This window comes from Pollicipes pollicipes, unplaced genomic scaffold (assembly GCF_011947565.3).
Source record: "Pollicipes pollicipes isolate AB1234 unplaced genomic scaffold, Ppol_2.1 Scaffold_3087;HRSCAF=3621_pilon_pilon_pilon, whole genome shotgun sequence".
In the NCBI taxonomy this organism is placed as follows: Eukaryota; Metazoa; Arthropoda; class Thecostraca; order Pollicipedomorpha; family Pollicipedidae; genus Pollicipes; species Pollicipes pollicipes.
Window position 1 is genome coordinate 20,315,386 of NW_023596225.1, and position 27,703 is coordinate 20,343,088.

At 60.0% G+C, this 27,703-nt stretch overlaps 1 protein-coding gene across 1 annotated transcript in view; it reads left to right on the plus strand.

Moving 5' to 3' along the window:
• LOC119090639 (cyclin-dependent kinase 6) overlaps positions 1-27,703 on the plus strand; it is a 43,162-nt gene that overhangs the window by 10,359 nt on the left and 5,100 nt on the right. The window contains exon 3 of the mRNA XM_037213482.1: positions 4,630-4,798. Coding sequence (XP_037069377.1) covers positions 4,630-4,798 — 169 coding nt within the window. The remainder of the gene's footprint in view (positions 1-4,629; positions 4,799-27,703) is intronic.

Genomic DNA, 27,703 nt, shown 5'->3' on the forward strand with positions numbered 1-27,703 from the left:
TGTGTATAACTCGCTGCGAGACGCCGGCTCCTACCATCCCAGATCTGTAATTCTATTTTGGCAGAATCTTGTCCTCAACCTTGTAGCAAACAGCGACGGCATCTGTATCGTGCCGAGCAACTCAGCAAGTGCCCCTTGCCAGCCTGCCCCCCCCCCCCCCGCCTCCTGAGGCAGCCGCCAGCTTGGCGAGCTCTCCACCGAACACTCTGGACACGACTCACCCCACCACGCGTGATGATCAGCTGTCTCTTGTGCGACAGTCGCGCCAGGAGTCGGCGTCTTCGTACGGGGGCGTGAGTCGCGGGCTATCTCGTGTGTATCTCTCGCTCCGCATGCGTGTGTGTCAGTCCATGCGTCTCCCGCCGGCGGCCATCCTCGGCCGTCGCCGGCCCGGCGCCGCCTCTGTCCATACTCGGCGCGGCCGGCGTCGCGCGCTCTCTCTCGCTCGCTCTCCGGGCCGGAGCGGCGCGGCTCTCGCTCGTCCTTCGACCGCCGGCCGGCGGCCCGCCCTCCCGCAGCGGCTGACCCCAGTCAAAGCACCGTTGTCCGCCCGGCTGTCCCGTCCGGCTTCCAAATACCAGAGGTTCGACATAATTACGGCCGTGTGCGTGGGCCCGAGGCGCTGGTGCGGGCCGACTGGCGAGCTCGTCTGGCCGCCGCCGAGCCGGGGGTGGCGTGGGCCTGCGAGCCTACCCCGCTCCCTCTCCCATCTGTCCCTGCTTCTTCGTTTCATACTGTCCTCTTCCTACTGCATTCATGTATTTGTCACCGCTAACTCTCTTACTGCCCTAGCTCTCCCTGTCCTTTCCCTTTCTCAGTATCCTACCGTCCCTCCCTCTCGCTCGCTCCGTTGCGTTTGCACGTCCTCCATCTGCCTCCTCTTGTCATTTTCTTCTCGTCATGTATCCCTCTCCCTGATCGTCGCCCTCTATCCCTGTCTTCTCGCCCTCTCGTCAGCTGTCTAACCTCTGTCTACCCCTATTTGACCAACGCGCGCACTCCCCGCCAGCTCTCCTCCCGCATCGCTCTCGCCGTCCTCCTGCCCTTTTCTTTGTACGGCGCCTGCGCCGTTATCGCCGCTGTCTCCTCCTGTTTATGTCCAGCGGGGCTGCCCTCTCCCCTCGGGAGGGTGCCCCGTCCTCCCGGCCTCTGCCGGCCCGGTCCTCCCAGACCGGCCCGGCCCGGCCCCGCTGCGGTCGGCCGTGAGAAAATGCAGCGGCGGCTGGCCGCCGGCGGCGTCTTGTCAGCACGCGGCGGCGGCGGCGGCGGCCCGGCCGACGCCCGGCTGCAGACGGGGCCGGCTGTGGGAGCGCGCCCCCGATGAATGGCGGGCCGGGGCGGGCTGCTGCAGGGCGGCCGGTCACCGGCCTGGCCCGGCCGCCGGTCGTTGACAACGGCCGCCGCACGTGTGCCGCGCCCAGCCGGCCTGCCCACCGACGTATGCCAGGTCATGTCTGGCGCGGCCGCCGCGGCCGGCCCTTTTTGCGTCACGCGGAGCAGCCGCCGGCAGGTGATCAGCCGGCGGCCGGTGGACGTCTGCTGCTGGCCAGCGGACGTCTCCGCTGGGTGGACACGGACTGACCGAGGGATGACCACCGGTCAGTGCCGGTGGCCGGTGGACGTCTGCTGCTGGCCAACGGACGTCTCCGCTGGGTGGACACGGACTGGCCGGGGTGTGACCACCGGTCAGTGCCGGTGGACGCCACTGATGGGTGGACGGCCGCCGGCCGTTGGACAGCAGGCGCCCCAGACAAACGTTCAAACAGGCCATGGCAGGCCAAGGCCGCCCGCGAGAGCGGGGTGGCCAGCCAGTCATTCAGACGGCCTTTGCAGGCCCGGCCAGATCGTTGGTGAAGGTGTTAACCGCCGCCGTGCTTGGTGGTTGCAAGATTCTGCCCGTATCCTTCGTTTTATCGCCCGTTCATTTAGTGATTCACACCTTTGTTGACAATATTACGCTCATTGAAGGTTTTACTTTACGGTTACTTGTCGGTGTGGCTGCATCAATTGTCGGTATATCTTTTATAAAACGGGCGATCCCTTGCAATAAAAGTAGTTGTTTTTTAATGTTTCTCTCGTGGTAAGCTGCCTTCTGCCAACCAGAGGTGACTCCAGTGGATATAAGTGGCCACTTACCGTCGGATAAGGCCTAGTCTCAGTGCGTTGCCACATTGCACAAGCTTTCCCCTTCCGCTTTTGCACAGTGGCCCTGGCCCCTGCACAGCATGCCACGCATTGCGGTCCGGGCGTGCCGCGGCCGTAGAGCGCCGCCGGCCGTGGTCACTCCCGCTGTTCAGTTGTTCCTCCGCGCCGCGCCGGCCGTCCGGCCGCGGCGCCGGCTGATGCTATTCAGGAATGTCCGTCCCCATTCCGGGCGGGCGGCCGGGACAAGCAGGCGGCGGAGTGCGCTCCCGGCCGTCGCTCGGCCCGGCCGGGAGCTGCCTGTGTGAGGGCGCCCGACGCACCATCTGCGCCGCCTCACACGCCGGTGCCGGCCGCTGACGAGCGGCGGCGCCCGGAGCCGGTGGGTCTGGTGGCTCCGGTCCCGGGGGACGTCCGAGGGGCGGGCGCCGGCCCGGCGAGGCCCGGCCGGAGCGGAGCGGCGAGGTGGCTCCTCGCCGTGACGCCGCCGGGGACGGAGAGCCGCGGCCAGTCCGCCGCGTCGATGCCCTGCCGCGGGAGGCGGCGGAGAGTCGGTGCCGGGCGCCGGGCTGGCCGTCCGGCGGGTGTCGCCACGCCGGCCGAGCTTGCCTACTCGCGTCTGACGCGCCCGGCCCTAACCCGTCCCCTGTCCGGACACCGTGGCGACACTGGCCGGCGGCCGGCCGCCCTGCGCCGGGCCCGACGCGGCCGGCCGCAGGACTGGGCCGTCGGGTCAGCCGGCGGCCGGCGGTCGGGGCAGCGCCGCTCAGCTCAGCTTCTGGGCCGTAATTGACGACTCGGCGTGTCAGGAATGTTAATACGGCCATAAAGGAGGCGGTCCGGGCCGGCCAGGAGCGGACCGGGGCCTCCGTTGGCCCGCTCGCCGTCCTGACCAGCCGGGCCGACCCCCGGCCGGCCGTCCCCAGTGGAAGAGCCGCCGGTCGCCGCCTGAGCGGACTTGGAGCTGGACACGTCCTGACGCTCAGACCGCATTGTTGACGCCTTTGGTTTTGTCCGGCGAATAATGTAAACTGTTAGTCCTGCTTTCGCTTGAATCTGAAAGCACTGAGGCCGCGTCCGTGCAGTCGATGCGCCTTAAAGCAACCTCAGCAGTTGTGTGCGTCATAAACAACCCCAGCGACGGAAGCATGCATGCAGTAAAGGGCAGCGTTCCCTCCGCTTGTTTCGAATCTCACAAGATGTGTGCCTACAGTGCTCCTGCGTTCGTCCCTTGCGTCACCTTCAGCATTGGTCCCTCGCGTTACCGTTAACATTTGTCCCGTACTCGTCCCTTGCGTTATCTTCAGCATTCGTCCCTCACGTTACCACTGAAATCGACCCCGTTACACTTGGCCGATTTGGTAACAGGCGTGGCTGACCCTTAAGTGATTTTTATCTCATCAGTGACGGCGAGTTGTAGCTCGAAGGCGGACGGAATATGTGCTCCCGGTTATCTATTCACATCTTTCCTGATGTCCAAATATTATACCAGAGTTTCCAAATTAGGTCATAATTGGAGTGGAATGAGCTCCAATTATACACCACTTGTCAAGGTCTACTGCTTTACGCCCCCATTAATATTTAAATCAGAGTTGAGGGCAGCGGTTTCCCTGCTTTTACAACACTGATTGTGATCTCTGGACAGTGTTGTCTCTTGGTTTGATTTAATACCTCCGATTTGTTTGCCACCCACCGCGTATGTATCGTCTGTGTTTATCCAATTCTTGTGGGAACATAATTTTAAGTGGCATGACGTTGCTCCATCTTCTGGAACGTCGTCCAGACACACAACACGATATGATTGGGTTAATTACTGATCGTGAGGGCAGGTGTCGATCGTGCCGGCGCGCACTCAGCTGACGCGTGACCTCCAATTACGCTCCCCGACCGCCGCTCCAGTTGGAGAATGCGTTACAGACCGGCCGATGGGGCAACCGCGGCGTCGTCGTACTTTGTGGCCCAGCGCGTACAATCTCTGTGACCCAGCGCCTACGTCTTTGTGCCGGAGCGCGAACAATCTGTGACCCAGCGCTTACGTCTTTGTGCCGGAGCGCGAACAATCTCTGGGACCCAGCGCCTACAACATCTGTGACCCTGGGCGTAAATGACCAATGCAGCTGACGCGTCCTTAGAACTCCATAACTAACTATATCTGTGGCCCAGCGCGTTCAATATCTGTGATCCAGCGCATACGATTTCTGTGACCCAGCGCAAACAATCCGCGACCAGCGCGTACAATTTCTGTGACCTAGCGCGAATAATCTCTGTGACCTAGCGCATACAATCTCTGACCCAGCGCTTGCAATTTCTGTGACCCAGCGCGTACGATTTCGTTTGACCCCGCGAGCGATAGATTATTCTCGGCGTGTGTGTCGCAGCGTTAAGTCATCCCGACCCTCCAGCTTGGCTGCTGGCTGACAGCAGCGTTTCGGGTACGTTTGCACTCCCGCGGCCGCCGTCTCACTCCGGCGCGCTCCGCTCCGACAGGCGCGTACGGCACGGTGTTCAAGGCGCGCGACCTGCGCAACGAAGGCCAGATGGTGGCGCTGAAGAAGATCCGGGTGCGTCTGTCGGACGAGGGCGTGCCCATGTCGACCCTGCGCGAGATCGCCACCCTGCGCCAGCTGGAGAAGTCGGAGCACCCCAACATCGTCAGGTCAGTGGCCAGAACCCGGTCAGACGTGGGCCGGTCGGTGGGAGCGAGCGCCAAGCACCCCAACGTCAGGTCAGTGGGCAGAACTCGGTCAGACGTGCCACGTTTCCATTCCCATGCATTGCTTTCGGTGCCATTCCTGGCAGCATCAATGCGTGCTACAGCATAGTGCATACGTTCAGATGGATCTCCTCGTGGAACCGCCGGTGGCCCGGGCCTCGCCGTGTCTCGACTCCCTTCTTCTCCCCGTGTAGGCTGTCGGGCCGGTCGGTGCGTGTCTCGACTCGCCTCCCCTCCCCGCGTGGACTCTGGGGTCGGTCGGCGAGCGTCCCTTCTCACTTCCTCCCCGTGCAGACTCTGGGGCCGGTCGGGGCTCTTGAGCGGGTCGGCGAGCTCTGTAGCCCGTCTGCTTGGGCAGTGAGCCTTTTGCCCGTCCTCCCTAGTTAATTCCACTTTGTTCTGCACTTAATTGGCTTTCATTTATCTCGGTAAGGACGCGCAATGGACGGGCGCCGAGGTTGTTTGTGTACCAGAACGTTGTGTGCCGCCTCGGGGCTGGTTTATGAAACGGCTTTTCTGAACGGAGGGTGGGTACACGCACCGTTTGGGCCGTCGTAAACAGATGTGGGAAAAGCTCCGCGCGGAAACGGCCGCTTGCACTTTGCCCCGGCGCGATATGGTAAACAGCCGACTCGCTATGTCCGGAGGACAAACAGCGTGTCCCGAGATGGCGAGGGAGAAAGACAGTCGCTCACTCCGAGCTGTTGTGGGGCCGGGCAGCGGCGCTGAATAAACAGGAGTTGACTGCCAGTGGCCTCCGATGGGTGGGCACCGGTCGAGCTGGTCGGCGCCGCCGTACCGGCTCGGTATTACCAGTGGCCTCCGATGGGTGGGCACCGGTCGAGCTGGTCGGCGCCGCCGTACCGGCTCGGTATTACCAGTGGCCTCCGATGGGTGGGCACCGGTCGAGCTGGTCGGCGCCGCCGTACCGGCTCGGTATTACCAGTGGCCTCCGATGGGTGGGCACCGGTCGAGCTGGTTGGGGCCGCCGTACCGGCCCGGTATTCATGTCCGACGGCCCGATGACGGCGCGGGACGTGCTGACCCAGGCTGGCGTGAATGTCAGGGTGTTTGGCACCGGCTGCGTGGGCGCAACCGGCGGCTGACCCGCCGCACGTGCTGTGGTCAACTGCTGAGGTCCGGCTGTGGGGCCGACAGCTGTGTTTGGTGCAAGTTTGGCTGTCCGGTCAGCTGTCCGGCCTCCCGTCCGGCCAGCTGTCCGGGCGGATGGTCAGGTGGGGTTCGCCGTGAGCTGCGGCCGTCCCTCTGTCCGGCCGCGGTAGCCGTGCCTCAGCTACTGTGCCCAGCTAGCTGGCCGTGGCCGGCTCACCAGAAGCGGTCGCGCCGCCGGCCGGGACGGAGCACGTGACGCCGCCGGCACCGCTATCTCCGCCACGCCGCCGACGTCGGGCGCGCCTCACCCGGCTCCCACGCGCCGGCGCCGCCCACCCACCGCTCGAAAATAAATACGGCTCCGATACGGCCCACTACGGGGGCGTTCCGGCGATCTGCGACCCGGCATCGCCGATACCGATCCGCTCGGCGGCGACGCTGGCGCCGGCGCCGCGGCATCCGCGTCGCTGATGTCTGCCCGCTCCGAGTCGGACCAGCGACTGGGGCGCGGCGCTGCGGCGAGCCGCCGGCGCCCGACCGGCGGCGCGGCCGGCACGTGCAGAGCGTGCAGAGGTCAGGCGCGCCGCGGCTGGGTCGGGGCCAGCGCCGGGCGCCGCTCCGTCTTTGGCGCCGGGCCTCTCCCCCGGGACGGCGACCCCGCCGTGACCCCGCCGTGACCGCGCCGCTGCCGACCCAGCGCCAAATACGGGCCGCGACGTGTCGACGGACTGGAAGGCGGCGCGGACCGTCGGCGACTCGTGCTGTCGGCCGAGAGCAGCGCCGGGTGTTACGGTGCTTGTCCATACACGCCGACCCCCTGCCGGATGTCTGTGGCCTCAACATGGACGGAGGAGGTCGTCGGCTGGCGAAGAACCCCCTCCGGTCTCCGTCTCAACTGGGCGAGAGCGAACGTACATTTTGTGGGATTGTCAGCACGCTGCACACCAATGTAAAAAGTGTCGGTATGTCGCCAGCCATGCCGCCGGCGACGCTGCCCTTGTAGCAGGATGTGGTGCCGTTGCGCGGCGGTCTGCACCGATCAGCTGATGCCGCGAAGGTCACCCTCCCCCTCGCGCGCCCTACCCCGCCCCGCCGCCGATGACCGGTTGCGGTGTCGACGACCGTGGCTTGGGGTCGGTGCCTCCGGGTCCTCCGCTAATCACCCAGGAGCGAAGCGAGGGAACGGTCGAGAGACGCCCAGTGCTGACACATCGGGTCGTCTGCAGGGGTCTGCAGGGGTCTGGAGGAGTTGTCTGCAGTGGTCTGCAGGGATCTGCACGGGTCGTCTGCAGGGGTCTGGAGGGGTCAGCAGGAGTCTGCAGAGGTCTGCAGGGGTCTACAGGGATCTGTAGGGGTTGTCTGTAGTGCTGGACATAACACACTCGGGTGGAATGTGGAAAAACTCAGGGGCAGTGCACAATGAATAAGCGCAGCCAAGGGACTGGCTGGGACCCCCCCCATCTTAGGCCCGGAAGTTTTGCTCTTAGCACCATAGTTGGTTCTAGACAGAAAGTTATAAGCCGGCATGGAGTTCTCACTAAGATCCGCCCCGTCCCTTCCCCCCCCCCCCCGTAGAGAATCCTGGCGGTGCCCCTGGCACGATGCACAAGTGCAGTATGCAGCGCTGCTAGCTTTATGGGAAAAACTAGGACGCTCTCTCATCCGTGTGGCGGTTGTCATGGCTGTCCTAATCGGGGTTCAGCACAAGCTCTGTTCACACACAGTGCGGGGGTCGCACATGGCTGTCTCGAGCCAGTGGCGGTCGCGGTCCACGGGGCAGCCCGCTGCCCCCTGCCGCACGCCGACACGTGCGGCTCGCTCCGCCGCATTGCAATGTCAGGCCCCGGAGCCGGCTATTTGTAAAAGATACCGTCGTTTCGCTGTTGGCTGTTGCTGAGCGTGAAGATTGTTCGGTGTGCTTTTGACTATCAGTGTCACCGTGAGACGTTGACAAAGGCGCTTCCCGCTTTGGAAGTGGATGCTTACGTCTGCTGAATGGGCGCCTGTTTTCATAAACACCGGGTTTTGGACTCCGATCGTCACGTGTCATGTCCGGCCACTGATTGTTATGGACTGGTGCGAATCAAACTCGGTTTTTCCTTTTTATTACAGCTTTCCTTAGCTCTAAAAGTAGCAGTGAGCTGGAGTTGATCGCTGGTGTCGGAGTTCGTGTTCTTTATTGTTTGGTGATAATGATCCAATTTAGTCATCACAGTGATCCAATTTGCGCAGGAGGCTTGCGCCAGACTGTATTATTCTTCTGCTAAGGCGTTATGTTCCGTCGACAGATTTGGCACTCTGTTCTCTAGCATACTCCTTGTATCTTGCTCGCCACACGATGCAAAAAAGTCGCGTCAGATTTTCACAACCTACCCGGGTGCTTGCGAAAAAGTTGGACTATCGTTGAACACTGATCGCCGAGCTGCTTGAGGGCGTCCATGGAAAACACTCCACCACAGGCCCCGTGTCGGTCTGCCGGCTCAGTCTGCGTACCGCTCCGTCCAGTGTTCGACATTGACTGGAGGTCATTACGCGTGGGCGGTGCTCCTCACGCCGCGGCTGCCGGGCGATGAAACGACGCCGGCGCCGCCGTCACGCGGCCGTTTCCGCCCGGCGACGCGTCCGATAAAGTGACGCCGATTCGGTGCGGTGCGCAGAACTGCGCGGCCGCTGTCGAGATACGGCCGCGCTGGAGCACGTGGCGCGCGCCCGTGCGTCGCGCTGGGGTGCTCGTGTCGGGTCCGCGGCAGCAGTGGCGACGGTGGCGGCAGCGGCGGCGGCGGTGGTGGCGGCGGCGGTGGCGGCGGTGGCAGCGGCGCCTCAATGGGCGGGCTCGGTCGCGGGCGCAGGGACCCATGCAGCTGGGGTCACCGTATCTGCTAAGGTCCCCCCACCCCATCGAACCACCTCTCTGCCTTCGTGGTCACCTCCAAACTAGGAAAACAACACGGAAAACACGCAGACGTTTTATATTCGATTCTAACTTAGGGGTACGTGTAGCCAAATGAAGCCCTTGCAGCATTCGAGCTTATAAAAAAAAACTTCACTAGGGTGCATGGTACAATTACGCTTACATTTCGCTAGCAGTCCGTGACATGTTAACACCATCCTTGTAGATGGGCCTGCATTAGGTCGTGGAACAACAGATCTAGGCGTTGTTTTTCGCTAGGTTTTGCGTGAAGCTTCAGGTCCAGCGCTGACCCCGGGCCCGAAACCAACCCATCAGAACGCACTGCCTCTATACCGCCGAGTCCGCCTGGTGCTTCGGACCGACAGAGGCGCAGTTGAGCAGCTGAGCTGTCGGCTCATCAGCTGCTGCGGGCCGCAGCTGCTCGGGCCTGCTCGGCCGGCTGCCGCCGGGCCGCCCTCGGCCTCGCCGGCTGCCGCCGGGCCACGCTCGGCCGCCCGCAGGGTCGCCTGATCGCCGGCCGACTGCATCGGACGCTGGCGCCGCCATTTAAATGCGGGAGGGCCAGGTGCGGCGCGCTCACCACCTGCCGTTGCGGGCGTCCCGCCGCCGGCCGCCGACGCTGGCGGTTCAACACGCGCAGGGAGGGACGCTGGAACGGTGGAGGGAGGAGGCGGATCTCGCCCCCTCCACCATCTCGAGAACCGTAAGAGGTAGGGTAACGGAGCTCAAAGGGTCGGTGGGTACTACAGGGAACTCAGTTAGGTGAAAAAGCCGCGACACTAAGCCAAGATCTTCAGGGTCAAATTAAGTCAAACATGTAAAGTTTTGAATATTTTGCACGGGTTGGCTTGCAAACTTTGTGCGGTGCCGTAATTTTGTTTAAATGCATTGACATGGGACAAAGCTATGTTGTTGACTTGCATTTGCTATTTGCTATTTGCTATGCATTTGACCTTCGGTCACTTATGTACCCGCGAGTCACGACGTATGTTTCCGCGGGCAGAACCACAAGAGTGCTCACAAAGTTTGCAAAAAGGTGCTTACCATTGAGAACCGTTTTGTGCATGTTCCAAATTTGTGATCATGTGGCTTTACCTGCTATTCGTAACACCGGATTTTAGTATTCAGCTATTTTTTAGACGACGTTTTCGGCTTTAATATACTTCCCAATTCATATAAAGCGAAAACAGACTGCTTGAGAAACATCAGCAATGGATGTATTGACTAGGAATGATTTATCATCACACGCTGAGGGGCTTCACACGCTGAGGGGCAAATGCACTGTGGTTCAGCACACAGTATGCGCGGTAACAGGGCAATAGCTGATGACGCTAGCTAGCAAGCTGGCACTTTCTCACGGCATACAATGGTCACCTCACCACTGTTTGCACCTGCAGACTGCATGACTGCAGACCGCCATGATGTTGAACTAGATGGACCCATTGGCCTCTTATTAACTCGACCTGAATTGATCTCGGCGACCCAACGTGACGACGTATAGCAGTGTGCTTCAAAAGGGGCATATCGCTGCAGATACACCGGGATCGCATTATTTCCTATTTTTCGCTCTGGAACGCACGCTGGCTACGTTGTTGACTCTGTCACCTTGTAGCCTCACAACTTTCCGGCCGATTTTCTTCTTGTTTCTTTTTCTTCTCCGATTTTTTCGACGCGCTAGGGTTTCATGTGTAGGTAGACAAATATATATATATATATATATATATATATATATATATACACAAATATGCCTATTGACCACGGAGATATGTACGAAAAACAGGAAGGGGTGGATTTCGTCCCGTCTCGCGCCCGGCTCCGTGACTGATTGAGTGAGATAGCGAATCCCCTCCGCACCCCCACGCCCGTCCCTCTGCTGCGCGTGTTGAGAGCGAGGCGCCCCAGCGCCGGCCGCCGGCGTGGGACGGTGGCCCGTCAGCTGGCGGCGTGGCCCGCCTGACGCGTCCCGTCACCTGCGCCCGCACCCCGCCGCCGCCGCCGCCGCCGCCGCCGACCACCGACCGCCCGCGCCCGCGCCCCGCCGCCGCCGCCGCCGCCGACCACCGACCGCCCGCGCCCCGCCGCCGCCGCTGCCGACCGCCGACGCGGCGGCCGCCACCTGTTGCCCCCGGGGTTCGGCCGGGCGGCGGCCAGCGCCAGCGGCGCTGGTGCTCTGCGTGACGGGGCGCGGCGTCCTGCAGGCGTGGAAGACGTGGAGGCAGGAGCCCTACTCCCAGTCCTAGTGCGAGTCCTGGTGGCTGGATTTAAAATCCGATTACGTTAGGTCCAATACGTTGAACTTGGACATTACGCGTATTTCGTTTTATTTCCGTTAATTGCTTTCTTTATTTGTTGTCCTTGACGTCACTGGTGACGACCAGCTTAGTTCAGCGAAGAAGCGATCTTCGGGGTCCCGTCGTTCCAAGCGTCTCACCCGTCGGAGCCGCTCTCGGTCAGCGCTGCGACGGCGCCGCCGGCCGGCCGCGGGCTACAGAAACCCGTCCCCGCGCGGTCACCGCGGCGCGGGTGGTCGACCGCGGCGCGGCTAGACGCAGCGCCGGTGTCGGCGGCGGCCCCGACCGGCGGTGTGCACGCCGGCCGGAAGCTGACCCGTCGCTGACAGGCACGCTCGAGCCCGTCGGGCCGCCGCGCCGGTCTCGGCGCGTGTGTGGCGAGGCACGACCGAGCGGCCGGCCCGGCGACCGTCGCGCCCGGCTCCGTGAGTCATCGCTCCAGCTATGCAGGCCGGGAATTCATGCGGAAGCCGCCATTTGCGGGTAATTGCCTAAATAGCGCGCCTGGAGCGGCCGAGTTTCATTATGAGAAAGAGGGATTGTGGCCAGGGTCACGCATTCACACGCCCTCTGACTGGAAGATGACTCGAAAGCTTCGTCTGCTGTGAAATTACAGCTAAAGGAAGCATTGTGCTCGTTATGATTCGACCGCCCAGTGAGCCTGATAGCAATGTGACGATCGCCGGCGGTCCGTGGCCGCCATAGGATCGCGGTGACCCCGTGGTCACCGACATCCTGCGTGGGAAAGTGGCCGCGCACGTTCGACACGGGCGCCGACTTCTGGCGGATCCGCCGGCGGCGGAGCGCCGCCGCTCCCCAGCGCGCGGCTCCGGCCCGCGCCCGGCGGTCGGCGCAGCCTCCTCCCGGCCGGCGGCTCCCACGCGCCGCCAGGTGTCGCGCCGACCAGTCGCGCTGAGCTGGAATGCGCCGGGAAATGCCGACGCCTCGCAGTGGGAACAGCGCCGCTGGAATGTCGGCGGCCGGCACTATTTTACGACGTGATTAGAAACCAATTATCGGTTAGCGACCGGGCGCCGGCGGCGGCGCGGTCGGGAGGAGCGACTGGCGGACACACCGGGCCGCGGCCGCGAGGACGGCTGCCGCCGGGCCGGGGCCGGCCGGACGCGCAGCCACCCAGACGGCCTGGTCGCCGCCGGCCGGCGCCCGTCACCTGGCCGACTTGGATTCGCCGTGAAATGTGGGATGAAAGTGATCTCGGTGCGATCTGAAGGGGTCACAGGCGTCCCGTCTGATCTCAACGGGTCACAGGCGTCCCGTCTGGCTTTTTTGGTGCGGCGTTTTTGTCGTCGACGGGCGGCACAGGGCTGGGACGTGCCAGTTTGGGGCCGGCGCCGCCGCCGCTGCCGAGCGCGTGTAACGAACGTGGCGCCGGTCGAGTCACGGAGCGCTGCGGCGGACCGCCTCACGTGGCACGGTCACGCCCCCCCCCCCCCGCCCCCGTCCCAGGCCAGGCTCGGCTCCGATCCACGTGTTGGCGTGTTGAACGCGGCGGCCTGCGAACTGGACCACGTGGGGTGCGTGAGTGCCGCTGATTGGCCGATTAGAATCAATTGTTATCAGAGGCAATCAATGCACGATCTACAATAGCGTTAGATCACACACGTAGTAAAAAGCGCCCCACACTAATTCACATTTAGACCGTTTCGAGAGGGTGCTGATCGATTCTGCCGGCTCGTTTCTGTCCCGCGGGAGGCCCTACTTTCGTTCAGCTACAATAGGTCGCGTTTTTTTCCCTCGCGCCGTCACCGCGTAAAAAGCCAATAAAGGACCTGCCACCTAAATGAGGTCTCAACTCTTTCGCGGGGACCACATGGGCTGTGTGTAATGTAAAAAGCCGCCGCATATGCCCCAGAGTCTGAATGTAATTATACTTGGCCGCGATATCGGGCGCCCTGTGATCGGTTCTTTCTCCGCGCGAAGGCTGGGGTCGGCCAGCCGGCGAGTCGCCCTGTCACTTACCCTGTTTACATGGGCAGCTGTGATTCGAATTAAGCCGGGACCCGTCCTCGATCCGAACTATCCGGCCCATGTATACACTCACGCGCCGTTCCGCTGATTCGAATCGTGCGCCGGAGGAAATCCCTTCCCGTGAGAGGATCATCCGTTCAGGAAGGGATTTCGTCCGAATTATCGGCCGTCAGCTGTCTAAACAAAAAAAAGAAAAATGCCTGGCGCACGCAGTTCTGTTCATAGCCATTTCAGCTTTGTGCGGTGTTACCGCTTTTCCACGGGTTTTTAGCTATTGCTCGAGACGGTTCAAGTCCAAGATGGTAAGGGAAAAGAGAAGGAAGGTGAAGTTGACATCATGCTGCTAAAACTACTCTTATTATTGAGGGCCTTGAGTGGCTAGCAGCACAGAAATGCTCACGTAATTTAGCCTTGCTAGGCGCTTGATCTATGCAGACAGCAGGCGTCGACGATGTTTGGTGCTATCTTTCCGCCTAAAAGTTAGATTAGTTTACATCTGGGGCAGGCTCCATGCTTCCAAAAGCCAGATGGAGGTAATATGGTTATTTTATATAGCTTTGACTTGTTCTCATTTTAATTTTTGGATTGCTCAAAATTCTTGCAGAGAATGCATCCAAGTTTCGTTCATTAAGTTAATACCTTAAGTCCCCAGGAGTGTTTTTGCAGATGTTCCTTAAATTAGGATGCTGGTTGCTTGTCAGTTTAATTTGTGTGAGAAAGGTAGCTTAAAAATTGCTGCATGATATGACGGATGAACAAATATAGATCATTGCACTCAGCTCGGAATGTGAACTTTTTTAATGGTAGGACTGAAGTCGCCCAATGATGGGGTCAAAACAGCAAGAAAGCAAATGTGAACACTGGATGGAAATAGTTGTCATCATTACTCTGTAAATCCAAGTTTGTGTGTTCCATGTGCAGGAAAACAGTGCATAAACTAACACCTAACACGATGGCACATGCTGCATGGAGAACACGTCTGTGTTGCATATCATCACCTGTTTTTGTGCTGGTGATTAAATATGTCACCTTGGTGCTTTTTTGTGATGGGTGTCTGCAGGCCACGAGGTAGGTAATTCAACTGTTCAACAATTCTTGCAGGGAGTACCAATAGTTTCTTTCATTAGGTGAATACATAAATGCCCCAGGATTGATTTTGCAGACATTCCTCCTGTGACTTGAACATTTGGTTGACCACCTATTGGCAGGAGGGATGTGCTGGATATTGGTGACTGGCTTGTCAAGGAAATATGAAGTTACGTCACACTGGTAGACCAACTGGCAAGGAAGTGGGGGCTGGAATATTTGTTTTTGATGCAATTAGGCTGTTTGTTGCTTGTCAGTTTAATGTGTGTGAGATAGGTAGCTCAATAATTCCTGCATGATGCAAAGGATCAACAAATATAGGCAATAGATCATTGCAGTCAGTGCAGAATGTGAACTATTTTTAATGATGGGACCAAAATTGCCCAGTGATGGTTCCAAAATGCAAGAACGCAAATGTGAGCACTGGATGAAATTAGCTGTCATCAGTACTCTGTCAAATCCAGGTTTGTGCATTTCATGTGGAAGAAAACAGTGCATAAACTAAGTAAACCTAACCTAATGCCACATGATGTGCAGAGAACATCTGCAGTGCACATCATTACCTGTTTTTGTACTGGTGAGTAAATATGTTGCCTTGGTGCTTTTTTGTGACACATATCTTTGCAAACCATGAGGTGGATAATTGAGCTGTTGCTATAATTAATCATTTGTTATGAATTTTGAGCCCAGATTGCTTTTGTCATGACAGCTCTGGGGCTGGTTCACGTTATGATCTTTGGACTGTGCGAACACGGCTGTTTGTGCCACCTAGCCATCAGTCCACATCAGCCAATGCTGTTGACTGCAAGGATATCAAAGCAGTATTTCAACCCTAGTATGTCAAGAAAGCAAATAGCTGCATTCTGACTTGCCAGTCCATGCCAAGTCTAAATGGCAATGCTGCCCTCAGGTACTGATGATGCATTGGATGGGGAAAGACAACATAGTTACACAATTTTTGCCACTAACTATGTAGCATTCATGAGTCATTTCTGTAGCTTAGCTCACTGTTGCAGGCTGCTCATAAATGCATTGGTGCAGGATTAGGTAATGTGTTTCTTGGGCTGCGCAAAGTAGATGACATGATGCTGGGTGGCATACTGATGAGTGTGGTAAGTTTGTGAGTGTCATTGGCCAATACAAGAAAATACTGATTTCGTGCTAGCCAGTTTCCTGCTAGTAAAAATTTGCATATAACACTGCTTATGTGACAGATTTGGCAGTGCTGACTGCGCAACTCCTGTGTTTCAAGTGCTATGGCTTGTGCTGTAGCTACAAAGCCTGTGAGTCCCGCACAGATCATTTTTCCAATGAAGTCCATCTTCCTCCTCGCCCTCAAAGCTGTCTCGCGCCCACCATGGCTCGTGACATTCGCCATCCATACGCAGAGTACCGGCTTTTTTCTTCTTGTTTTGTTCAGTTCGCCTCAAAAGCGCAGTTTTCGCCCATAACCCGTTCCTTGGTTCGAACTAAGCGGGATCGAACTATCGACCGTTAATCCGACGTAAAGCCGGTTTCGCCCATGTAAACGCCCCTCGCCGAGAGGGTTAACGTCGCATGATCCGTTCCGATCTTAATTCGAATTATCCTCGGCTGCCCATGTAAACCGGGTAACTGACGACCGAAAAACTCGGGCAAAAACAGCGCTGGCCTTGCTCCCCGGGCCGTCGGCTCTAACCCTTCGCGCTGTCTCCCTCACGCTCGTCTCCCTGCTGTCCTCCGCTGGGCTCCTTTCTCCCGTCCCGCCGCCGCCGTGGCTAAATTCGGCTCCGCTCGACCCTGCACTGCGCCCGCCGCCGCCTCTTGTCAACAGTTCGCGTCCCCTCGCCGGCTGTCTGAACTTCCGAACTACTTGTCTGCCGCCTCGCCGGCCTGTCTGCCGCTGGCCACCTCGCCGACCTGTCTGCCACCATGCGCGGCGCCTGCCGGCCGGCGGAGTCTGGGCCCGCGTTCTCACGCTCTGGGCGGTCAGCCGCCGGCGTCCGCTCCGACGCTCCGACGCCGGAGTCGTTTTTACAGGCGGCCATGTGTCATTACGCGTCCCGTCGGTCGTAAACGTCTGAGCGCTGTTTTTAATTCGGTCGCGTTGCCGGCGATCGGGCGGCAGTCGCGAGGTCAGCGGGGAACTGGGGCAGACGGCGCCCCGACGAGGGCCCCGCGCCGCCCGGCCCGGCCCGGCGCCGCGCACAAAGCGGGGCCGGCTCGCCATTGTGCTGGGACGGCAAGGTGGCCGCCGCCGCCGCCGCCGCCGCCGTCGCCGTCCGGGGTGCGCCGGATCGCCGCCCTCCGAGGAGCGGTGCTGCTGACGCCGGGCGGCGAGGCGGCTCGCCGTGAGACCCGCCAGCGGCTGGTGCCGCGGTGCTGCAGGGCGCCCCCGCTCCGCCCCGCCCCGCCCCGCCCTGACTGTACCGTCGTCGCGCCGTCCGGGTGATCTCATTGCACGGCCGTCGGTCGCCGGGCGGCGCCGCCGACTCCGGCTCGTGAGTCACGTTTAAACGGCGCCCCGAGGCCCGCCGCCGCCCGCCGGAAACGCCGCCTGCTGACTGCCGTCTGGCCGGGCCGGCGCGTGACGTCAGAGCCGGGGGTGGCGGCGACAGCCGACCCCCGGCCCCGCGCACCAGATGCGGGGCCCCTGCGCTGCCAGCGGTCCGCCGGCCCGCTGCTGACTCAGGACCGGGGGCGCCAGGGCGGCGGAGTTGCTCGTCGAACGCCTGTTTGGTGCTGCACCAGGGACGGTGTGCCAGTGCTCCCGATGGAGGGCAGTGCTCTCCTGTCGCCTCCTTGTTGCCCTAGTGGTAGCCGGTTATTAGCAGACTACTGTCAGTCTCACTAGCGACAGCCCTTTCCATGGGATGTGGTCTGTGACCGGTCGTTACCGCCCCAGGGCACTGTCTGAAACTGAGTGCTGCACCGCGCCGCCCCTCGCCCTATTCTGATGCGTCTTGGCGCTCTGCGTCCGTCCACCGGCCGCGCGACACCTCCGCGGCGTCCGCTGACCAGCCGGTGGCGCCCCCTGGTGAAACGCTTACGCCACCGCCGGAGTCGCTGCCGCCCGCTCCGCCGGTGTCTCGACATTATTGCTCCGGCAAAAACTACTACCGACTGGAGTGCTACGACATCGGTTATATGCGACAAACTTCTACTGCAAAAACTTAAACAGAATTGACTAATACGCGACGTTGCTTCGACTTCAGGGACTTAAACACGACATGAGCGCCGCATGACAAAATTTAGACTTAAAAAACTTGTACACGTCATTTCATCCACTGCAAAAACCCATACACTCTTCACCTATACGTGGCATGTCTTCTGCTGCAAAAACTCTTACCCGACTTGAGTACTTAACCATAGAACTTATGCTGCAAAAACATGTACGGGTTATCACTTCTACAACATAGGGCTCACCACAATTCAGCTATAGCACCAATGTCGCGTAGAGGTCTTTGCAGTAGAAGTAATACCGTGTATAAGCAATGTCCATATGCGTTTTTGCAGAATGATTTATGACGGATATAAGTTTTTGAAGTAAGCTTTGTCCTTTAGCATTAATGTTATGTATAAGTCTTAACAGCAGAGACAGTGTCGAAATATCAACGCATCAATGTCTCCCTTCTATTGTTGGTTTTTTAGGGATAAGGCTTTTACTACTAGTGTTAAACTATGTGCATAATTCTCCTCTGAAATGCACTTGACATCTGAAGTTATGACGAGCATAAGTTGTTGAGATATACGTTTTGTCGCGCAGCACTAATGTGTATATGTATTGTCAGTGGAAGAAATGTAGCACCCCTGTCAGTAGGGGTTGCTGTAGCACTCCTCTCAGTAGGAGTCCCTATAGCACTCCTCTCAGTAGGAGTTGTAGCACTCCTCTCAGTAGGAGTTGCTGTAGCACTCCTCACTGTAGCAACAGTAGCACTGTTGTCGTGGAGCCCGCTCCGCCATGGCTCGGGCGGGCCGGGCCGGGGAGCCGGCCGAGGGACCAGGAATGCGCCGCTGCCGGCGGCCAGACGGGCTGCCGGCCCGCCCTTTAAACGGGCGCCGGCGGGCCGTTTCCGGTCCGGGGTGCCCTACCGGCGCCGGGGAGGCGAGCGCCGCCGCCGCCGCCGCCGCCGCCGCCGCCGCCCGCCCGCCGCCCGCCGCCCGGCGCCGGCGCGCCTCGGGTGGGCTGGGGAAAAGGCAGGGACTGGGCGCACTTTGGACGGATCGCGGCTCCGTAGAATGGGCGCAGAACGGTCGGCACGATAAAAAGTGTGGTTACGCTGACGTCGGCTTGCGATAGTTGCTTGCGACATTGTGAGCCGTTCGTTTGATGTGTGCTGAATGAACATTGCTGGACTTTTCCGTGTCCGCGCAGTCTCTCGCCCGCCGCATCTGCTCGGCGGACCTGGGGCAACAGGGCGTGGTCATCGGCCGGGGTTGGTGTGCCTTGGCGGGGGTCTGTCGGCGGCTCGGGGTCAGTACTGCTCTGCTGCTGAGTGACCCCGGAACCGGAGCTTCCGAGCGTCTCGTCCCCGCCAGACCCCCTCCACCTCGTCTCCTTCCGTTTCGGTCCTTGTCCATACCATTGCCGTTTTGCATTATCTTTTCCTTCGCCCGTGATGAGTAAACGGGCCGGCTGGCTTCCGCGCCGCGTGTTTCGGCTGGTGTCGCCGAGGGAGCGTGTGGGGACCACCACCCTCCTCCGCCGTCTCCCCCGCGGTCGTCAGCTCCCCGAGAGAGCGGGTGAGGACCACCGTCCTCCTCCGCCGCCTCCCCCGCAGTCGTCAGCTCCCCGAGGGAGCGTGTGAAGACCACCGCCCTCCTCCGCCGTCTCCCCCGCAGTCGTCAGCTCCTCCCGCCGGGCTCCGCCTGTCAGCCGGAAGCCGTTGTTTTCCGGGCGTTGGCCGGTGGCGGGGCCCGCTGCAGCCGCTGCATCCTGCAGTCTGTCGGCGCTGCTGCAGCGGCGCGCCGGCCTAGAGGCAGCGCGCCGGCCGCCGGCGGCCTCTTGATACGACCGTGATTAGGCGGGCGCCGGCCGGCCGCCGGTCTGTTTGCCGTCCGGCGAGCTGCTGTCAATAGCCGGGCCGGGCCGCGCCGCGCCGGCTAGGCGGAGTTCGAGTGGCGGTACCGGTGGACCACGGCCAGTCCCGCTGCGCCCCGCCAGGCGCGTCCGCGACCAGCTCGTGGCAGACGAGCTCGTGCAGCGCCGGATGTGGCTCATAGAGCCCGACTTCCGCCGCCGGTTTTAGTTGGACTTTTCTTTAGCCAGCATGGGGCCAAAAACGGCGTAGATGTGTTTACGACTGGGATTTTAAAATCGTTGGCGGGTAGCACGAGTTGGTACTGATGCTTGGAGGGTTGGACTAAGCAGTTACTGACTCGCGCGTCTACACACGTCAGATTAAGGAGGGTGGCATTGTGATTTTTGTGTATGAAGTTGTCGTCTGCCGATCCCCTGCGTGTCGGGTCGGTATCGTGTGTCAGGGGACGCCGCGCCCTGCTGTTTGCGAGTGGGTGGAGGATGGTGCCGCCTGCGCCATTGACCGTGCCATGTCCCCACCCCCGACACCGACCCAGACGCTCGTGCGGCCCGGCTACCGGCTGGCAGGGCAGAGGCGGCGCCAGGTCTGGCGCCGCTCCTGAACCGCCGGCACCCGCACCGCTGTGGCCTCTGGAGCCGCCCGTGGCAGAGGGGAATTCGGATGTGGGGATTCAGGGTTAGTGTTTTTTTTTCAACCAGGTCGAAAAGGATTTTTTCATCCGCCTGCATGCACGATCTAGCAAAAACGAAGCTTTTGGTATGTTGGCATTAGCGTCTTTTGACAAACTTGAATTTGGTGTAGCTTTTTTAGGCTTTGTTTTTCAACAACTGCTTCAACTAGTTGTGCTTATCCAATACGTCATGTTGTATTCGTGCTTTCCAGGTAATGGCTCCTTTCAACTCATTTAGCAAGCCTTGAATTTAATACATATCCCACAAACACAAACTTGCTGGCCCGTCTTCCCATGTAACCAAGGCATGTCATGTCGTGCCCTCCCATGTCAAGGACATTCCGTTTGAGCACATGGAATGCACTGTTGGACTGTTGCAGCTTGACATGGGGTACTGTGCAGCACCCGAAATACCCGATGGTTATTTGTAAGATCTGCCGCGAAATTTTAAGCATGCACATACATGAATGCATAAAATGTCGACCGTGACGTACTTAAAGTGATCCCAATGCGCCTTCTCGTCCTACACCTCGCCGTTTGTAATCCTTCCTCTCAACTCCCGATTGTTACAAGGCCTTGCACGCGCCCCATGCGTCGAGACAGTACGCATCAGGATGGGTCTCGCGCTTCTTCCTTTTCTACCATATTCGGTTTCAGATGAGTCGGCAGAACCTGGGCTGATGCACAGTATCATTTGTCCGTTCCCGCTTTCGTGCGCAACTTTTTCAGAACAGATTCCACTGACAGCCCGAGCATTGGCGCCGCACCGCGCCATGCAGTAGCCGATCTCGCGCCGGAGAGCCCGGGGAGCGTGGACGTCACCGAGGCAACCCCGAGCAAGGCAGAACATGCCCGCCCATAGCGTGGCCTATGCGAGGCGTCCCGGGGAATGGATGAATGAGTCTCGGGGACGTCTCGGGCCCGATACCGGCGCGCGGAGACACGAATGTAGACAAGGTTGGCGCAGATGTGGTATATATGATATTGTACAAAGAGAGCACAGGAAACGAGGTCCGATTGAAAGGCTTTCCGAGTGGAGTAGGGACGAGGACGAGTAGGGGTATCGCTGGTGGACGTCGGCAAGACAATCGTTTGAGATGGTTTGTTGGACGATAGAAATCAGTGTGACGTGTGCGTGTCTGATACTTCTTACTTAGCGTGGACGACGATTGTGTGGTTTGTGCACAGAGACCTTCGCGGTTTCATACTCTCTAGTATGAAATCCGGAGTACCAACTTTTTCAGGGTTGAGTTCCCTGAGAAAGCGCTAAAATTCCAACCTTGGTCGGCAGCCGCCGCTGACCCGTCCGGGACCGCCTCTGACCGGTCCCCCGTGACCGGCGCTGTTGGCGGCCGCTGTGGGCGTCGCCCGGCGCAACATTGCAATCCGCCCGATCATGCTGCATGCAGGTGCACGCCGTGATGTCACGACAGAGCTATGAGAAAACAGCGCCGCCGGCAGGCCGCCAGACGGCCGGCCGTGTGGTACCGGCCGCCGGCCGCGGCGGCAGGCGCTCGTGGGCGGACCCGCCTCGCTCCCCCGTCGCGTACCGGGCCGCTTGCTGAACGGCGGACGCGGGTCCACGTCCAGGTCGCGAGCGTTGTTCGATGCGCGCGATGCTGCATGTCAGGGGAGTGCGAGACGGTCGGCGGGTGGGTGGTTGACTCGTCCCGCTGCGTGAGACACTGTTTCTCCGCGTGTTTAGCGGCGGTCCGTGACCTCACAGCCGCGTGCATGGGTCGAGGTATGCCGGGTGTGGCTCGAGAGTTTCACTGAATGCTGCGCCACGGGACCCGGGCTTCGTTAGCATTCATGCCGCGGTCGGGCTATTAGTCCCGGAATTCCATTATGCGCTGTGTTTAGGAGATCACTCTGGGGTCTATGCATCACGCCGATGAACACAAACTGCGCTGTCGTGCCGGGCGGGACGGGCGAGGCTCTGCGCCGCATTAGCCACGCCTGGCGCTGTTGACACGAGCCGACCGGGGCCGTGCGTCTTGCCGCGACAGGTGCCCTTCCCTCCGTCTCATGACTCACTGGCGCCGGTGTTTACGGGTGCCGGAGCCCCTCCCTCACGCCAGGCGGCTCCCGGCCTCCAGCTCCCTGGCTGCCGGCCCCTGGCTCCCGGGCTGCCGGCCGCTGGTTCCCAGGTTGCCGGCCGTTGGCTCCCAGGCTGCTGGCCCCTGGCTCCCAGGCTGCCAGCCCCTGGCTCCCAGGCTGCCGGTCCCTGGCTCCCAGGCTGCCAGCCCCTGGCTCCCAGGCCGCCGGCCCCTGGCTCCCAGGCTGCCGGCCCCTGGCTCCCGGGCTGCCGGCCCCTGGCTCCTAGGCCGCCGGCCCCTTGCTCCCAGGCTGCCTGCCCCTTGCTCCCAGGCTGCCTGCCCCTGGCTCCTAGGCCGCCGGCCCCTTGCTCCCAGGCTGCCTGCCCCTGGCTCCCGGGCTGCCGGCCCCTTGCTCCCAGGCCGCCGGCCCCTTGCTCCTAGGCTGCCGGCCCCTTGCTCCTAGGCCGCCGGCCCATGGCTCCTAGGCCGCCGGCCCCTGGCTCCTAGGCCGCCAGCCCCTGGCTCCCAGGCTGCCTGCCCCTGGCTCCCAGGCTGCCGGCCCCTTGCTCCCAGGCTGCCTGCCCCTTGCTCCCAGGCTGCTGACCCCTGGGTACCAGGCGGCCGGGCCTGACTGACTTCCCTGACTTCTAGGCTCCTGATCCCTGACCCCCAGACTGTCAGCCCCTGTATCCCGGCCCCTGGCTCCCAGACTCCCGGCTTCCGGACACCAGCTCCGGTGCATGCGCTGGTCTAAATCGGACTGCGGCGGGAGCGGTCGGCCGTCCTCCACACGGTGTCATCAGTTGAGGTAATGCGCGCCATCCGGTGCCCTCGACCCGCGGCCGACCCCGTGCGAGCGGCGCGCGCCGCCCGGTTCCGGTCACACGGCGCCGCCGCCGATTGCGGCCGGAGCACCACCGCGTCCCTTCCGCCCGGCCGGCGGGGAGGGCGGGCGGGCGCAACCCTTGCCCGCTGGCCGGCCATCAGCGGCGGACCGGCGCCGCCGCCGGCCAGGAGCGCGCCGCCCGACCACAGCTGGGTGGCCCCGAGGTCCGCGCTCGAGCCGCTGCTCAGCCCCCTCCCTCCCCCCCCCCCCCCCACCATGTGGCGGTCACCGGCGCGTGATGAGAGGAATCGGTAATAACCAAACATTTGACGGGCTTATTGTCACTGTTCTTGTTTCAAGTACCATAGTATGTAGTGCCGGTTAGTTCCCCTTTCGCTTTTTTCAGACGCCGTGACTTGCGATATAATCATTTCTTTCTCTGTGTTTAGTTGATGTATTCCGATTCGCACCTGTGGTGAACCGTGCGTGCTGGATGCCACGTTTGCTGAGTCGGACATGCTTTTCACTTGCTAGTTATTATGGAAATAGGACCTGTAATAGAGTAAGTTGAGAATAACGCCATCCGCGAGTATGTGAATACAGGTGAGAATCCAGGTACACATTCTAAACTCACGGACAAATACGCAAGAACACCCCGAGAAAGGGCCGAAACATGAGCGCATAACAATATTGGGCTCAACGAATACTTTTAGCGCGTGCTGCCATCTCTCGATGAGTTTGAAGTACTGGAAGTAAGTGTCGGTTTCGCACGGGTCGTTTGGCGTACCTCTCTACGTCGTAAAGTCGTTCCATGACATAATTAAACAAATACACAAAAAAACAAATACCGCATTGGGGAGCATGTCAACTAAATGGAGATGTTTGTTGTATTCGGCAGTCCTTTCCACTAAAAAGTACACCATTAGTGATAATTGGGTTCGTTCCATCACATCTGATGCTTGCCCCAATATCTTCAAATGTGAAGCATTCCCTTAAATGTGCCTCAATATGCGGCTATGTGAACCGCAAGGAACAGGTCTGCGGTAGCACCACGCAATGACTAGGACGACATTGTGATCAAAGTAGTGATTCGGTGTAAGTGGCTTGGCGTGCAGAACCCAGAGAGACATATTGGCGTCAACATGTTAAAAAAATGTTTGGGAAAGGCGGTCAGAGTCTCATGCTTACCAAGGCAAAATTTGAGAAAATTTCCAGGAATGTAACAGAAATGGTTCAACCGTTATCCGTTAGTTTGGCCAGTGTTGAAATAAGCATGTTGTGTAGGCGCTCAAATGCAGCTCACTTCTCTAATGCGATGCAAACATCCAATTGTATAATCACAACAGCCAAATGTTCGTGAATACATTTTTGTTAGGCCAAAGCCTGTCGGGCGTAGGGATCACATCCATAAGGTGCACCTGTACAGTTTCGGTTATTTTCCTGTCACTTGTCTTTTTTGCCCAAAACTTCGGGATTAGCACAGAGCAGAGCCGACCTTCGTGCCTGAATGTAAAACCGCGGAAAAATTTAACGATATGTTGTGGAAATCATGTAAATGTTAATGGGGTTATGTTACAGACATAATCTAACGTGGCATCCAGGATACGTTCGTTATCTTCTGCAGCCGGCGCCCAGCGAGCTGTATGTGGAATTCACCTCTCTGTTGTACTGGTGCCACGGCGTTAGCGGCGACACCAGACGCTTGAGCTGCTTGGATGTGAGCTATGTGACGAGCCAGCGTTAGAGTTTTTCGGGTGTTTTCACTAACGTTCCCTTACCGAGGTTATGACAGGCGAAAAGCGGATATGATCTCACTTGTCCGCCGCCTCTGATGCACCAGACGTGACGGATGGTGCTCCACGATCTTGCACGTGCATGGCACGCCGAGGTTGTTTCCCCTGACCGGTTTCGTGCTGTTTTCCGAGTGTTGTTGGTTTTCCCGACCCAGCAATATCCGGCCTCTGCCGTGGGAACGGAGGAGCCAGGTGGGTCATCACGGCCCACCCTCCTCGTCCGTCTCTCCCCAAACGGCCGACCGGGCTGACTCACGCCTGCACGCGGGTGCGCGCGCGCCTGTCCCCTCCGCCTCGTGCGCCACCGTCGTCGCGGGTCACCGCACACGGCGGCGGGACCGGGAGTCGGGTCCGGCCGCCGGGAATGCGCGACGTTTCCGGCGCCGGCCGCGCCGCGCGCACGTCGCAGCGGCGCCGTGACGCGGCGGATTGGCCGGCAGCACCGCCCGCCGTGTGTGCGCCGTTTTTCGTCGCGCTGTTTGCGGACGTCGCGCCGGCCGGCCAGCCGCGATGCATCGGCCGGCCGGAATGCATCGGCTGTCCTTGAGGTACTGGTTTGCCACGGCGGCGGGCAGATTCCTGCCGCGTTGAGCGGGCCGATCGCGGCAAAAATGCGGCGCTGGTCTCCAGCAGCCCGCTGTCGCCGCCGCTGGTCTACAGCTGATCTACAGCGGCCTGCCTGCCAGCGGCCTCACTGCCGCTGAGTTACAACGGCCGCTGTCGCCGCCGCTGGTCTCCAGCAGCCCGCTGTCGCCGCCGCTGGTCTACCGCGGCCCGCTGTCGCCGCCGCTGGTCTACAGCGACCCGCTGTCGCCGCCGCTGGTCTACAGCTGATCTGCGGCGGCCTGTTGTCGCTGCCACTGATTTACAACGGCTGCTGTCGCCGCCGCTGATGTACAGCGGCCCGCTGTTGCCCCCCGCTTTCGCCGCCGCTGGCCTACGGTGGTCCGCTGTCGCCGCCGCTGGTCTACGGTCGACAGCGACCCGCTGTCGCCGCCGCCGCTGATTGCATCGCAGTCGACGCGGAAATCAGGGGTCGCCTTGTTGTGCCTAGATGTTTTTGGCGGAGCCTGTTATCAGGGAGACCTTTTTATTAAGCTGGTGCCCTCGATGGGGCTGATTTGTTCGGTGGCGTTGAGCAATGACCCCAAGGTATCGGTTTTGTCAATAGCAGATACGATTTATCCTGGGGAGGTGCGTGCGGCATGAATTATGGATGGATGGCTTAAGTTCAGCTGCCTTTTTGCGGTGCCGACCTACCGCAAGCTCTTGATCCGCCGACGGGTCTCAGAGATGGGGAAACCGCAGAGGGCTCAGGAGAACCCCACGACAATCGGAATGTGCAATGGGAATGAGCACATTCGGAAGCTGGCTCATCGCATACTTATGTGCAAACAATTCTGAAACAAAATATCATGAAGCCCACCAGACCGGTGTAATGATGAAACCGATCTGATTTTGTTTCTACTGATCCCTAATTGGTTTGTAATTAGCTTTTAATCCAGACTCTCAGAGTCTGTCGACATAAAACAAGATGCCACGGTGACGAACGCTATCTAGCATCTCTGCAACCAAGTCAGGTTTTCGGACTGAACCATGCTGTTTAACCTCGTGAAGACATGCCGCTGGAGCCGCATCAGCTGGGCCTGCGGTTATCGCCCGAAAAACTGCACGTTCCATGTGTCCCACTACACCGCGAACCAGCGCCAAAACACGACTCGCGCGGTCGCTTCCAAATCTTAAGTCCACAAATCCGTGGTCGGCGGCGCCGCACCGAACACGTGAGCCGGCTGGACTGCAGGAAAGCCGAGCCGCGTCGGGCGAGGTGACGGGTAGCATGCGAGCTGGCATAGCAGACTGAGAACCTTCTCCTATCCCTTAGCAACTAAACACTCTTGCCTGTGGGACTTACTAAAGCACTGACGGTAATTTGTTCCGTATAGCAAAGGCGACAGCACTGGCGCCCTGGGAAACCACGTGGTCTCGCCTGCCACCGGCAGAGGGATGCGCCACCCTGTGGCACGCTGGCACATAACCCTGAGCGAGGCGGCGCGACGGCGGTGCGTCTGTGCCGCGTCTGTGCCGCGACCCCCAGCTGTGGCGCCGCACCCAGCGCAGCTCCATCGGCGGCCCATGGTTTCTCAGTGGGCCAGTGCTGTGGCCTTTGTTACACGGAACAAATTACCGTCAGTGCCCTAGTAAGTCCCACAAAGAGTGTTTAGTTCCTAAGGGATAAGAGAAAGTTCTCTGTCTACTATGTACTAGGTCGTAGGTCTGTCTTCTATCTACTAGGTCGTTCCACCCAAAACGCTCTTGGTGCGGTCTGGCAGCTGCTTCAACAAATTGGTTGTACATCCACGATGCGTCAGTGGGAAGCTGACCTGCGTGATGGAGATTGCGGTAGGAAACAGGTGCACATAACTGCGTGCATAAGTTCTTCGTAGTCCAAATGAGCTTCGCGTTGTGAAACAATCCCAAGCCTGTATGTTGCAAGTCATGGCTATTCCTGTTGCCGCTATTTGGTCGCATGGCCGCACAGCAGCCAGCCAGTGTCCGCTGGAATGACAACGTGCTTGAGGTGGACTGCCTGGCGCGGCGACCGTCCCGTATTTGGTGTTAGCGGTCGCATTTTGCCCCTGGTGCGGAGGCTCTTGGTGACTTTGGAATGGCGTGGTCACTCCGGCGTCGCTTTCCTCATCACGAAGCGGGGCTGAATGTCCGCACGAGTTAGGGGCGTGCGGAACGGCCAGAGCAGCAGCGGCTGTGATATGTCGGGCCCCGTGAAGGTGGCGCCATGGACAGATCTGCCTGAGGTGTCCAGGCCACCCCGGTGCCGCGTCGACAGCCGCCCCGGGCAGTGCGTGCCGAGGGCAGCCAACTGTCCATGCTTCTCTTCCATGGCGCGCCGCCCCCCCCCCCCCAAGGTCGTTGCAATTCGTTTGCTGTTTTTCATTCATAAAGAAGATGATCCAATATGTCGTGGGTAGACTTGTGGCAATTATTTTGAACATCACATCGCTTCTCACGAGAACAAGAGTCCATCCGAGAGTCCATCCATCTGTTCATCTGCGAGTCCCCGCGAATCTTCGGCGGGCGTCCCCAGTCAGCT